The sequence below is a fragment of the Galeopterus variegatus genome, unplaced genomic scaffold, assembly GCF_000696425.1.
Source record: "Galeopterus variegatus unplaced genomic scaffold, G_variegatus-3.0.2 Scaffold3080, whole genome shotgun sequence".
In the NCBI taxonomy this organism is placed as follows: Eukaryota; Metazoa; Chordata; class Mammalia; order Dermoptera; family Cynocephalidae; genus Galeopterus; species Galeopterus variegatus.
The window spans coordinates 264,871-278,171 of record NW_007729191.1 but is presented as its reverse complement, the minus strand read 5'-3'; the positions used below and the strand labels follow the sequence as shown (position 1 = coordinate 278,171).

The window sequence follows — 13,301 nt, the reverse complement described above, 5'->3', positions numbered from 1 at the left end:
AGCTTTAACTTTTTTTTATTTATAAAAAGGAAATAATACTAAGCTTTGCCCTGAGAAACTAGTGTAAATATTAAGTAGAGTAATCCACTTTTTAAAAAAATTTCTATTCGTCATATCTTCTAAAAACTCAAAAACTTTTGAGTGACTTATCCTGATTCCCTTTTAACTACTAGGCCCTGGGAATTATGAGATTCCCCACTTGATGCTTCCATTTTCAAGGATTATGATGATAATCACCCGAATTATTCTTTTTCTCTCATAACTACAGAGTTACTTGATTCCAGTGGCTAATAAGTGTTCTGATACTACAAGCTACACTCTGGTAAAAGGAGTGGGAATAATGATCTAAAAGCTCAAACCAAGCATTGTTTCAGAAAAACTCACTAGCTGCTTTTGAAAAGCCACAGTTTTGTGGCAAACATTAACTGTATATTAGTTAAATAACAAATATTTATGTATTCAGTAACACCATGCCTAAGATATGTTTCAAAATAATCCTGTGGAATAATGGATGAAAGTATAGACAAAACTATATTGACTATGAGTTAATAAATGTTGAAGTTGAGTGGTGGGAATATATTATATTATTCTCTCTACTTCTGTATATATTTAAAATTGTTCAGAAAGAATTTTTTTATTATTGGATAGGAATCACATGAAAATGACAAAATACACACAAAACAAAGTCCTCAAACACACTTTTCAAACCGTGCTGCCTAAATCCACTCAGCCAAACAACTAGCAAGTACTTATCAGACTGGTCTGGGTTGTACCACTGTCCAGCTGACCCACGGAATAGCAACAAAGAAGAAAATCAGGAATATGAATAATATAGAAGCTAACCTATTATTTCTACTTCTTTGGTTAGTTATAGGTAAGTCCTACTTAGAGCTTTTACAGAACTTGAATGCAACCAGTTTCAGGGAATATATATTATTCTTTGTTTTCATGGGGTGACTATCAGATGTCATAAGGAGGATATAAAATCTCCTTGGAAATATTGCCAGAGAATCAAGTCAGCCTCAGGGAGAGAAAAAGCATAGTGTAATATTTCAAAATAGATCAAAAATTCATGAAAAATTAGTCAGTATGCCGACACTTTTATAGCAAACGTTTAAAAACTGAGTAAAAATGAACAAATGAACCAAAATAAAAGCAAAAAAAAAAAAAAGTCTTATTTGTTAGTGACAAGGAAATCTGTATGTAGATCAAACTAGTAATACAAGAGACAGAAATTCTGCACAATTCCGCAAACTGCATGAACAACATTGGACTTTTTTCAAATATTTCAAATAGTTGTCAGAACTTGGTCTCTGTTTGGTCTGACTCACTGCAACCATGAAAATAGACATCCTGGAAGCTGAGAAGCTCTGACCAGTCTCAGGGCCAAGCATTCACAGAGCCTAAGCACATCCATGGAAGCCCAGGCTAGCTGGCTGCAGATGGGCACTCAGCTGCCCCCAAAAGACAAAGGCCTGGTGAGGATTTGGGCAGCAAGCTCACAACACCACCACCACCATCATGAGAAAGGTCTTGTGAAAATTTCATATTGCCTTAAATTCCTGAACAAAACTGAGGAGAAAAGGAGGAGGAGGCAAGAAGAAAGAGAAGGAAAAAAGGGGTAGATGAAGGAGAGAGGGAAGAAAAAGTTGTTGAAATGTTTTGTTCTTATGTAAAAGAGCAAGTGACATCCAATATCTTCAAAAATAATCAAAAAGTTAATTCCCCAATCAAATTTTATGTATACTTCTCTTATGGCAAATGTCATATTTTACCTTATATTTTAACTGTTTTTTTTTTTCTCTCCTATTATATTCTTGGAGGGAAAAAAGCACTTGGAATTTTTTCTATAAATATCATAGTCTCTACAACAATGACCATATTTGCCTTTAACATTTGTTGGGTTAATTAATTAATCAATTAAGTGATCCTTTCAGGTGCAATCAACTAGTAGGTAAGTAACAAGCAACAGCTGCAGAACCCGTAGATTGAATAATATGCTCAGTATATTTAGTTCTTTCACACTGATCCAGCAATGAGAGTGTGCAAGAGAGTTGTTCTGCTTTCCTACTACTTTTGTTACTTTATATAGTGGGATATATATAGGCTTCAGTGAATACTACAAACATATTACACATCTATTTATCCACACCCAGAACCTAAAATTTACACTCTACCAAATGCATGTCTTTAAACAATTGAATTTAATATTGTTTTCTTCCCAGAAGTACCCTCTACCCCCAGTTTAGGAAAATACATTTCATAATTCACATAAACAAAACACTAGAAAAGTATTTTATTTTATTTTCAAACTAAGAATGAAGGAATGATAGGTTTTCTGTATCCTTCCTTGTTTATTAGAATGTATATTCTGGAACAGGATTCTCAGAAAAGAAAGACCTTAACAATAGGAATTGCTAGTCGATTGCATTTATATCCAAATTGGTTAAGTAGATTATCTTGAATTAATTGTTTTCATTAATAAAACTTTATCTTTAAGGTTTTTTTTTAAACTTTAATCCATAAGGAAGAATAATCCAAATTACTGATTTGAGAAGTGTGCAAAAATTTAACTAGCAACTTGTCCAGGGCACTAAAGTTCACAAGTAAAAAAGCTAACAGCCAAGGATATCAATTGACTTCACCAAGTCACAGAGTGAAATCATGACTGAGGCAGCACCAAAAATCACATAACCTCCATAGAATACTGTCTAAATTGTATAAATCATTTATTTGAAGACATAGACAAACACACATAATGACCTTGAAATCTGGCACTTAAATTCAATTATTGCCTTAAATTTATACATATTTATTGATTCAGGAATTATAATAATATAAGCTGGCTTTTTAAATCTAGTGAATATCCTGGGGTTTTCCCCAGCCAGAGTACTACACTGTAATCTGGAATATATCTCAGACCCATAAATTTCAACCTGCTGTACCAAAAATAGCAGAGCCCTCTGGAAAAGTTTACAGTACATAAAAGAAGTAGGACATAAACCAGAAACACAGCACTGAAGTTATTGAATGCTGATTAACTTTTGTCCTCAACTTCAAATATTTTTCAATCCAGTTAACACATATTTTTGGAATTTTAAATAAAATGCTAAGTATTACAAGCCATAAAAAAAGGTAACAATCATTAAAGGAAAAAAAAAAAAAACAACTTTGAACCCTGAATCTTTGTTTTTATTTACCCTCAGTGAGTTTCCTTTTCATTTTCCTTTTTGTGTACAGGTTTCTCTTTTTTCTAATACTTTAAGCACAAAATTCCTGTAAATTTTTGTTGGTGCATGTTTATAGAATTTTACACACTTATTAGTGTGACCACTTAAACTTTCTAAAATTTGCCTTTATGAAGATTTAAATACTACCAATATATTACTCTTTGTATGAGTGCACCTCCTTTTTACTCATATTTTATAAACTTCACACACTTCTAAGACATCGACATACATGTGGTAAGTGTTTACTATGTATTATTGTTTTTAAATAATTTACTAATTTTACACTAAAATTGTCACCATCATTATTCTAAATAAAATCAGTCTATATTGCTCTAAAGTTCCAAAAGAAAACTAAAATTTAGTCTATTGTTTTTCTGTTTGTTAAACATTAAAGAAATCACTTGCCTTATAAAGTACTTTTCTGAATATTTCTACCTCCTATAGAATATAAATAGAGAGGCTTTTTATTCTGACCCTGTGGATACTGACAAATACATTCTACATTCATATTTATAAAGATCATTTTATATTTTCAAGAGCTGCTATTTTACTTATAATGTGCAAACACGAGTTGTATTTTTATATACAGGATCTTCCAAACGCGTTTTTAATTCAATCAGCTAATTTCAAGGAAATTAGTTTTGACAAATAAGATGATATTGTCATTTGAATTTGCAGGTTATTCTTCCCTCTTATAAAAATTCTTTTAGTTTAGATTGGTTTTTGAGTATAATTCTAATTTCACTTCTTTCTTTTTCGAGAAAATCACTTCACTATCACCTGTGGAATTCCTTTATAAAAACAGTGATTTTTTTTTTTTTCCTTTGCAGTAAAGAGACCCAAAGAGAATTTGCCTCACAATAACCCTGTTCTGCCCTGTATTTATTCAGCAATGCTCCTCAGAGGAAGGATTTCAGAAACGTATTAGAACGAGAACCAAGAACTGGTGTGATTTTGAAGAAGTTATTGCTGCCTAAAATTCCATGTTGAGCTAGTTATTATAAGTGTAACTCATTTAAAAACAAAAGAAAAAGAAAAACTCGGTCCCCTGCCCAGGACAGCAGCGGAAGGAAGTCAGCGGTTGGAGGGCGAAGGGGCACAGAGCAAAAACACGGTTTCGCCTGGTCCTCCCGCTTCCACTCTGAGTGTGGCCGGGTACTCGGGAAGGAACTTATTTTTCCCCCTTTCCAATAGAGAGCAGTGAGCGGGCTCTGTCATTCCGGGAAAAAGAAGAAAATCATTTTCTGGGGGTGCGTTTTTAGAAGTTAGAGCTTTAATGACAACTTAAATAAAAGTCAATAAATACCGCGGAAGCCACCGAACCCTCCAAGCAAGTGCCCTTCCAGGCTCGTTCACAGCGACGTCTCCAACTGCAGCCTCGTCTGTGAGGCCGGGGCGCTGCAGGTTCGGCTGGGTGTGCCAGGCCTTCCCTTTCTGGGCTCCAAAGTCTGCGGACAAGTCGAACCTAACTGAATTGAGGCACGTCAACTTTTAAAAGGCTTTAAAACCTGTGACTATTCCCTTCATGTATGCTCCACTGCCTGGCAGATATAAATTGTCACACTCTAGTATCTCCAGCAAGTAAAACAGAAAAAAAAAAAAAAAATACATGTGTGACTCTCCAAAAAGTATTGCCATATCTGTGACACTGCCTTCACAGCCTTGTCTGGTGTTAGGATTTCACAGTTCAGAATTCATTAGAAGGAGATGATCTGCCTTATTTATAAGCATTTCCTCAAAGTGGTGGCATGGAGGATTTAGAAATTATTTAAAGAAGTTTTGTTGTTGTTGTTGTTGTTGTTTTTGTCGTTGTTTTTAAGATGTAGAAATGTGTCTTTTACCAGGTGTCCTTCGCTGCCCTTTTCAGGCAGCTATCGGCCCGTCTGACACTTGATTAAGCCTCAGGACTTAGAAAGATCATTTCCTCGAACACTAATTTGAGCAAAATCTGGATGCAGAATGTGGGTTTACACGCCCAGCTCGAATGTCTAATGTATCAAATCCTCGTTAACGAACGGCCCGCTCCGTGGCCGTGTCAGCCAAAGGTCAGCCCCGTGCAACAGGGCAGCGTGGTTCAAAAGCCCCCCTCCAGCGCCCCGCCTCCCCTCCCCCCAAAAATCCATCTTTCACATTTCAATAATAGAGCACATGGAGCTCCAACGAGAAATGCCAAGGTTGTTTTTCTTTTTTTCCTTCTTTCTTCACGTTAGTGCCATGTAAACGATGTGTCCTAAGGCAACTACTGAAAAATTGAGTTTATTTTTTTCCAGTGTGAAGGGAGTGGGGTTAGAGGACAAGGAAACTATCAAAATGTCCTCAAGAGGCACGAATATTTGAGAAGCTGTGAATCTTAGACATCTTAAAACAGTAATAACAACAATAATTTCACAGCATTCAAGTGGAAACCATGACTAAACTTTGTTAGAGACCTTAGTTAGTGATTAGAAACTGCTTAGGAAGGGGCAATTTCATCCTCCGCAGCACCCCCCCCCCCACCTCCCCGTTAGAGCCCAGCATAAAGCTTATTCTTAAAAGACAGCTTGTGTGTCTGCAGGGCCGAAGAGAAGACAGGACAGCGAGGCTGCACCCTTTTTGCTCGCTGCTCACTAGGGAGCCCCGCCACATTTCTGACTGCCCTGGGTTTCGGGGTTCATCCCTTCCACGGCACGGGCCGGCCCGCGCGGCTGCTGCACATTAGCCTAACTTCTGTGCGCGCCTCAGGCCACATCACTCACGCAGTCTCGGCCGCCGGGAGGGTGGCAGGGCACGGTAGGGAAAGAATGCGACTTACCAGGTCTAGGGGCTAGATTCGAGCAAGCTTGGCCGGGTAGATAGAGTCAGTCCTACCGGAGACCNTCGAGAAAATCACTTCACTATCACCTGTGGAATTCCTTTATAAAAACAGTGATTTTTTTTTTCCCTTTGCAGTAAAGAGCCCCAAAGAGAATTTGCCTCACAATAACCCTGTTCTGCCCTGTATTTATTCAGCAATGCTCCTCAGAGGAAGGATTTCAGAAACGTATTAGAACGAGAACCAAGAACTGGTGTGATTTTGAAGAAGTTATTGCTGCCTAAAATTCCATGTTGAGCTAGTTATTATAAGTGTAACTCATTTAAAAACAAAAGAAAAAGAAAAACTGCTTTTAATGTTGCAAATGAAAGGTTGCGTTACTGATGCCGCATTGCACCGTTCATTTATCTTGGCCCTATCGGTGTGTGGCGTTTTCTTCTTCTTCTTGCTTTTTACTTAACAAGAACAATAATGATATCAGATTTCAGGCGGAGGTTGTTACCAAACGGAAAGGACGGTATGAACAAACCAGATCCAGCTTTAGGAAGCAATACCCGCCTCGACTGATGGAGATGATGGAGCCCTTCGTGCTTGAATCTGTGTGGACGTTGCAGCGGTGCGATTCCCACATGAACAAACGTTGGCACTTCACCAAGAATTTCCCAAACTAGGTGTCAAGCGTGGAGCTCATACCTACAGATGAGTGGACCCGAGGGGCAGAGCTGGAGGGAAGAGGGTGAGAAGTTGATAACGACACTTTGAGAAACGGAATTGGTGCTTCTCGTCCCATTTCCCTTTTCTTTTCCTGCCCCCCCCCCGGGGGGGATATATATATACACACACAGGTACACACACACATATATGTATGTATGTATGTATGTATGTATATCACCTGCCGCCTGAATTGCCTGAGCTCTCTTTGCAGCGTTTAGTTCCTGATCATTGATCCTGCACGCGCGGGCGCCTGGGCCGGGGCTCGGGTTCCGGCCACCAGCGCCCCTGACGTCAGCGGCCAGGCTGCCTGCGTCAGGTCCCTAACAGCCCCCGGGTGGCCTGGACAAGAACTGTGGGGGAGGCGGGGAGGGAGACCCGGACAAAGCCAGATGAAAGTCCAGAAGGGGCGAAAGGGGCTTCCCCCGCGCCCGCCAGAAAGTCCTGTCGCTCTTAGAATGGCAGCGTTTGCAGCTTCGGGGGACTGGCGGGCACCCCAGACTGCGACCGGGTCTGGAGGCTCAGACCCGGGTGCCGGCTCCTGGGGCTGGACGAGGGTGGGGGTTCTAGAGAAAAGGGCGAGAGAGAAACGCAGGGCAAGTCTGGGAGTTGGTTGTTAGCGCTTCTTTCCTTCTACTCATATAAAAGTCATCACTTTTTAAAACTGAATCCACAAATGTGGACCTTAAAAAGAACTGGACCCGCCGTTTCTACCTTAACTTGACATAACTGGGAAGTTGGCTCTCCGGGGAGTTTGGCGCCCGTGCGCTGGTCGCTGGAGAGCGCAGCCTGGCGAACGAGGCTGCTGGGACCGGCCCCTGGCAGGGACGAACTCCACTTCGCAGTTAACCAGCCACAACTTTTCTTTCCTCCTCCCTCTCGCCCTTCCCAGACCTGTCCTTCTTTCCCCACTCTTCTCCCCACCCTTAGACCAGATTTTATAACCCTTGCACGCTGGGGAGTTCTCAAGACGATGGGAAGGTTTGATATTCCGAAGGGAACCTCTGCCTCCATCGTCCAGAAAAGTGTGTTCGCCCCTAGCCTATGTCCTAAGGGTCGGACACCCGAGTCTGGGGAGTCACTGGCCTGTGCTTGGGACGGAGTCTACAGAATTCGGTCTGGAACAAGCCCTGTAGTTCCCCTGGGCACTATCCTGCTGTCTGGATTTCTTCAGCGTAGGCTTTTGGAGAATTTCTCTCCACTAGAAGGTTCTTTTGTTTGTTTTGCATTATAGTAGTTGCCTTTCTCGTTTAATTTTCTATCTTTTCTTCTACAACCGAAGCACAGGAGAAGTGGAGGCAGAGGCTCCCTGAGCGACAATGTGAGGCCGAAAACTGCTTCTTGTATCTTTTCTCTTGGAACAAATTCGGGTCCCAGGAACCGCCCCTGCGCGGCCCCAGACAAACACGACAGCGAAAGACAACTCTCAGGTGCGGACAACGGCTGCTGCTGCTGCGGTCCCCTGCCCAGGACAGCAGCGGAAGGAAGTCAGCGGTTGGAGGGCGAAGGGGCACAGAGCAAAAACACGGTTTCGCCTGGTCCTCCCGCTTCCACTCTGAGTGTGGCCGGGTACTCGGGAAGGAACTTATTTTTCCCCCTTTCCAATAGAGAGCAGTGAGCGGGCTCTGTCATTCCGGGAAAAAGAAGAAAATCATTTTCTGGGGGTGCGTTTTTAGAAGTTAGAGCTTTAATGACAACTTAAATAAAAGTCAATAAATACCGCGGAAGCCACCGAACCCTCCAAGCAAGTGCCCTTCCAGGCTCGTTCACAGCGACGTCTCCAACTGCAGCCTCGTCTGTGAGGCCGGGGCGCTGCAGGTTCGGCTGGGTGTGCCAGGCCTTCCCTTTCTGGGCTCCAAAGTCTGCGGACAAGTCGAACCTAACTGAATTGAGGCACGTCAACTTTTAAAAGGCTTTAAAACCTGTGACTATTCCCTTCATGTATGCTCCACTGCCTGGCAGATATAAATTGTCACACTCTAGTATCTCCAGCAAGTAAAACAGAAAAAAAAAAAAAAAATACATGTGTGACTCTCCAAAAAGTATTGCCATATCTGTGACACTGCCTTCACAGCCTTGTCTGGTGTTAGGATTTCACAGTTCAGAATTCATTAGAAGGAGATGATCTGCCTTATTTATAAGCATTTCCTCAAAGTGGTGGCATGGAGGATTTAGAAATTATTTAAAGAAGTTTTGTTGTTGTTGTTGTTGTTGTTTTTGTCGTTGTTTTTAAGATGTAGAAATGTGTCTTTTACCAGGTGTCCTTCGCTGCCCTTTTCAGGCAGCTATCGGCCCGTCTGACACTTGATTAAGCCTCAGGACTTAGAAAGATCATTTCCTCGAACACTAATTTGAGCAAAATCTGGATGCAGAATGTGGGTTTACACGCCCAGCTCGAATGTCTAATGTATCAAATCCTCGTTAACGAACGGCCCGCTCCGTGGCCGTGTCAGCCAAAGGTCAGCCCCGTGCAACAGGGCAGCGTGGTTCAAAAGCCCCCCTCCAGCGCCCCGCCTCCCCTCCCCCCAAAAATCCATCTTTCACATTTCAATAATAGAGCACATGGAGCTCCAACGAGAAATGCCAAGGTTGTTTTTCTTTTTTTCCTTCTTTCTTCACGTTAGTGCCATGTAAACGATGTGTCCTAAGGCAACTACTGAAAAATTGAGTTTATTTTTTTCCAGTGTGAAGGGAGTGGGGTTAGAGGACAAGGAAACTATCAAAATGTCCTCAAGAGGCACGAATATTTGAGAAGCTGTGAATCTTAGACATCTTAAAACAGTAATAACAACAATAATTTCACAGCATTCAAGTGGAAACCATGACTAAACTTTGTTAGAGACCTTAGTTAGTGATTAGAAACTGCTTAGGAAGGGGCAATTTCATCCTCCGCACCCCCCCCCCCCCCACCTCCCCGTTAGAGCCCAGCATAAAGCTTATTCTTAAAAGACAGCTTGTGTGTCTGCAGGGCCGAAGAGAAGACAGGACAGCGAGGCTGCACCCTTTTTGCTCGCTGCTCACTAGGGAGCCCCGCCACATTTCTGACTGCCCTGGGTTTCGGGGTTCATCCCTTCCACGGCACGGGCCGGACCGCGCGGCTGCTGCACATTAGCCTAACTTCTGTGCGCGCCTCAGGCCACATCACTCACGCAGTCTCGGCCGCCAGGAGGGTGGCAGGGCACGGTAGGGAAAGAATGCGACTTACCAGGTCTAGGGGCTAGATTCGAGCAAGCTTGGCCGGGCAGATAGAGTCAGTCCTACCGGAGACCGGCAATTTGGGCAGGGGCTAAGGAGCAAGTGGGGGGAAGAAAAGCGCCTTTGCCGTTTGGGGTCCCCCTTGCCTTGGCCCCAGCATGCGCCCCCTGCCGCCGCCACCTCCACAGACTAAGCTCGGCCTGGCCCGGGGAAGTCCCAGAACCTGCCTCGCCGCCTTCGAGACACAGCCTCCTGGTGTGCCGGGCTCTGACGACGACCCCGGGGACGCCCAGGGGTGGGGGCGGGCGGGGAAGGGGTGACCCCACCCCCTAGCCCGGGACAGGGTAGCCGCTTTGACAACCCGGACCTGGCGGCCAAACCGAGCAGCCGGACAAGTCCACTGCGCCCGGCCGACCGCGGGCTTGCAGACCCCGACCCGCTCCCGTCCCCGCCCCTCCCTCCCCGCAAGCCCCGGGCCAAATGAAAAGGGTTCTTTGGGCCTCGGTCTTTGGGGAAGACGCGGGAACACACGCTGGGCTGGAGCTTTCTGCGCAGAGCGAGTCCCAGACAGGTCTTCATTAGCCTGGTGACCGTGGAGTCTAGATACCGCCACCCCCATATTCAAACACAAAAGGACCCAAATCGTGAAGGGCTTCCTTTTGGGGTGGCTTCTGTGGCGAAGTGGTGGAAGAAGAGGTTCTACGCCCTTGACCAGACTCTAGGCTTTCTGGCCTATGGTAGCCTCAGGAGAACGTGAACCCTCGTGCCCCTGTCCTTTCCTCCCAGTCACTGGGTGGGGGACAGGGAGCAGAGGCCCGACCTCCGTGGGCCTAGCGCTCGGCTGCGGTGGGCGAGGGGCGATGAGGTGGGCAAAGGGGCCCACAGCAAACGCTCTTTTCCGACCACCCCAGCGTTATTGAGTCTTGGAGGCATGGGTAGGAAGAAAGGCCTTGTCCTGTGAGAAACGTTTCCAACACCCCACCCCCCAGGTTCAAAGCTGAAGACTTGGCTCGTGGTGGATGTCGGCTAGAAACATGTTATGGCCCCCTTCCCCGTCCGTAACAGCACAGGTGGAGCCGGTTCTGGGTTAGACTGCAGTGTGAACTGGGCGGTGACCCGAGGCCTCTCCCCATGGCAGTGGGGGACGTGAAAGGCTGCGTGAGATGGTACACCTGCCTAGTTGAAAGTAAAATCCAGAGGAGGATGGGAACCTGTCGGCAGCCATTTCTGACGTCACAGGACCCGGAATTTTGATTAGAACATCCAAAGGCATAACTCTCTGAACGTCGGTCGGAGGACAGAGTGACTTAGGGACCCTCCACTGCCCCTCCCCTTAGTTTACTAGTGCTGACTACTCCACCAGACAGGTTATGCGCTCGCTCTGGAGAGGTCAGTGCATTGGCCACAGAATACCAGGCAGTGTACAGAACGCCCAGAACTTCACCAGGAGAGGGAAACAATCATCCAGCGCCTGAACCCCGGCTGCTCTCGTCGAACCCTATACTCTCCTGTCCCTAGTCCAGGGCAGTTCCTTCACCGATCACCACGTTTTCACCACCCAAGCATGTTTGATCTTAGGACTTTCTCAGCTCGAAGCCGACTGGTGTTATTTGGGAAGTGTGAGTGAAAACCCTAGCGCAGCCGATAAAGGAAACAGCTCATAGTGCCCAAAATGGGGCCATCGTGGGCTGGGACAGAGCCAGAGAGGAGTGGGAGAGAGAGAGGCAGAGAGACAAAGACAGGCTGACACCCAGACCTACATCTGGGCGAGGGAAACCCCCGGCGCGGCCCTCGAGCCTGGGCTCTGTCCAGGGGCCAGGTGAGTCCAGGGGACGTGTCGGAGCAGCTAAGAGAGATGAGAACAGCCAGGGTGCCAGCTCCCCACTTATGAGGGGACGGGAAGAGAGGGAATCCTCAGTAGACACCGCGTGAACCAGGAGCCCAGCCAGTCGCGGCACAGACTTGTTGCCCTCGGGGGGTCGCGCACGCCGCAGCTCCTAGCCCCTAGGGAAGGGGACGTCCTGCCGGCCCGCTCGGCTCTATGTTCCCATGGCAGCGGCCGCAGGTTGCTGCAGCTTCTGCTCTCTGCTCGGTACTGTGAACTCACTTAAACCAGCGCGGCTTGAAAACAAATACGTGCAGCTTCCCCGCCGCACTATTTTGGGAGCCCGGCCAGCGACGTTCACAGGCCTGAGCCTCTGCGCTGTTCCGCCGCGAGGGCTGGGGCGCTTATGCATATTCATCAGCACGTGGAACCGCGGGCCACGGGCCGCGCATGCGCCTTGCCTGCCCTGCGCGGCCCCGCCGGCGGCGGCGATGATCTGCAAAACGCCCCGCCGGTCTGCTGGGTGGCGCGGAGGCACCTCAAACGCTGGCTGCCCGGCCTTTTGTGGAGGTGCTGTGGAGGAGTCTTGCTTCTAAACCCACCCCCACCCCCTCCTCACACACCTCCCACACACCCACTCCCTAAGCCTGTGTTTCCATAGTTTCAAGAAATCATCCAGGGCAGAAATGTCCCTTTACGTATACCCACCCCGCCCCTGTCCTTTCTCGTGGTTTTACCTTCCTCCACAACTTGCAGTTTTCATTCAGAAGCTAGGATTTTCCCGAGTGGACAGAAAAAAATTTAAGGAATCGCGATGTGAGCTTTTCTCACCTTGTTTACGTCCCTGTTTTTTGTAGCTTAATGGGAATTGTTACACAAAAGACATTTAAAATACGTATATTTTTTAAGTTTACTAAGGTCGCATGTGTTCGAATGTGTGGTTTTTCTTGTTTCTAAAGATATGATTCCGATTATTTTTACCCATGTTAAATAGTTGATACTTGTGTATGCTGTGGGTGAAAATGTCACTGTGGGACTTTCACAACCCTTGTATTCTACATATGCTTACAGAAATGCTCAACAACCATCGGAGGCAGCCAAAATATTGTGGATTGTTGACAGACAGTCCTAAGTCTCTGGCATCTCCACAGCTAAATGCTAAATGTCACTTCTATGCTAGATAGCTAAATCTGATTTCTTCATCTTGCAAAATTCACCTCTTGTATAGAATCATCTGGAAACTTCATACTGTTTAGTCACTCTAAAGTGGAAATCAATCTTAGGACCTTATGGTAGATTCCAGCTTGTATGGTAAAAATAGCCTCTGGTTTGGTCTGATGTGTTTCCTCTTGCTAAGGGAGAGTCTGGAGCGAACCAGCCTTGCATAGATTAAAGGAGAACATTGTACATATTTTGTTCTTATTATACCATTACACTTGTAATGAACTTTGAGAAAGAAGCTTAAATGTGATCTGTTATAACAGGTTATTAACATTTTTCTTATTTCTTGCCCCAAACTAGTAGTTATCATTTGGGAAAAAAAAAAAAT

The 13,301-nt window shown here is 45.3% G+C and overlaps 1 protein-coding gene across 1 annotated transcript in view; it reads right to left on the bottom strand.

The window, feature by feature from the left end:
* Positions 1 to 10,116: 10,116 nt before the first annotated feature.
* LOC103599749 (zinc finger protein ZIC 1-like) overlaps positions 10,117 to 13,301 on the bottom strand; it is a 17,492-nt gene continuing 14,307 nt past the window's right edge. Inside the window, exon 5 of the mRNA XM_008583908.1 lies at positions 10,117 to 10,526. Within this exon, the coding sequence (XP_008582130.1) occupies positions 10,117 to 10,526 (410 nt within the window). The remainder of the gene's footprint in view (positions 10,527 to 13,301) is intronic.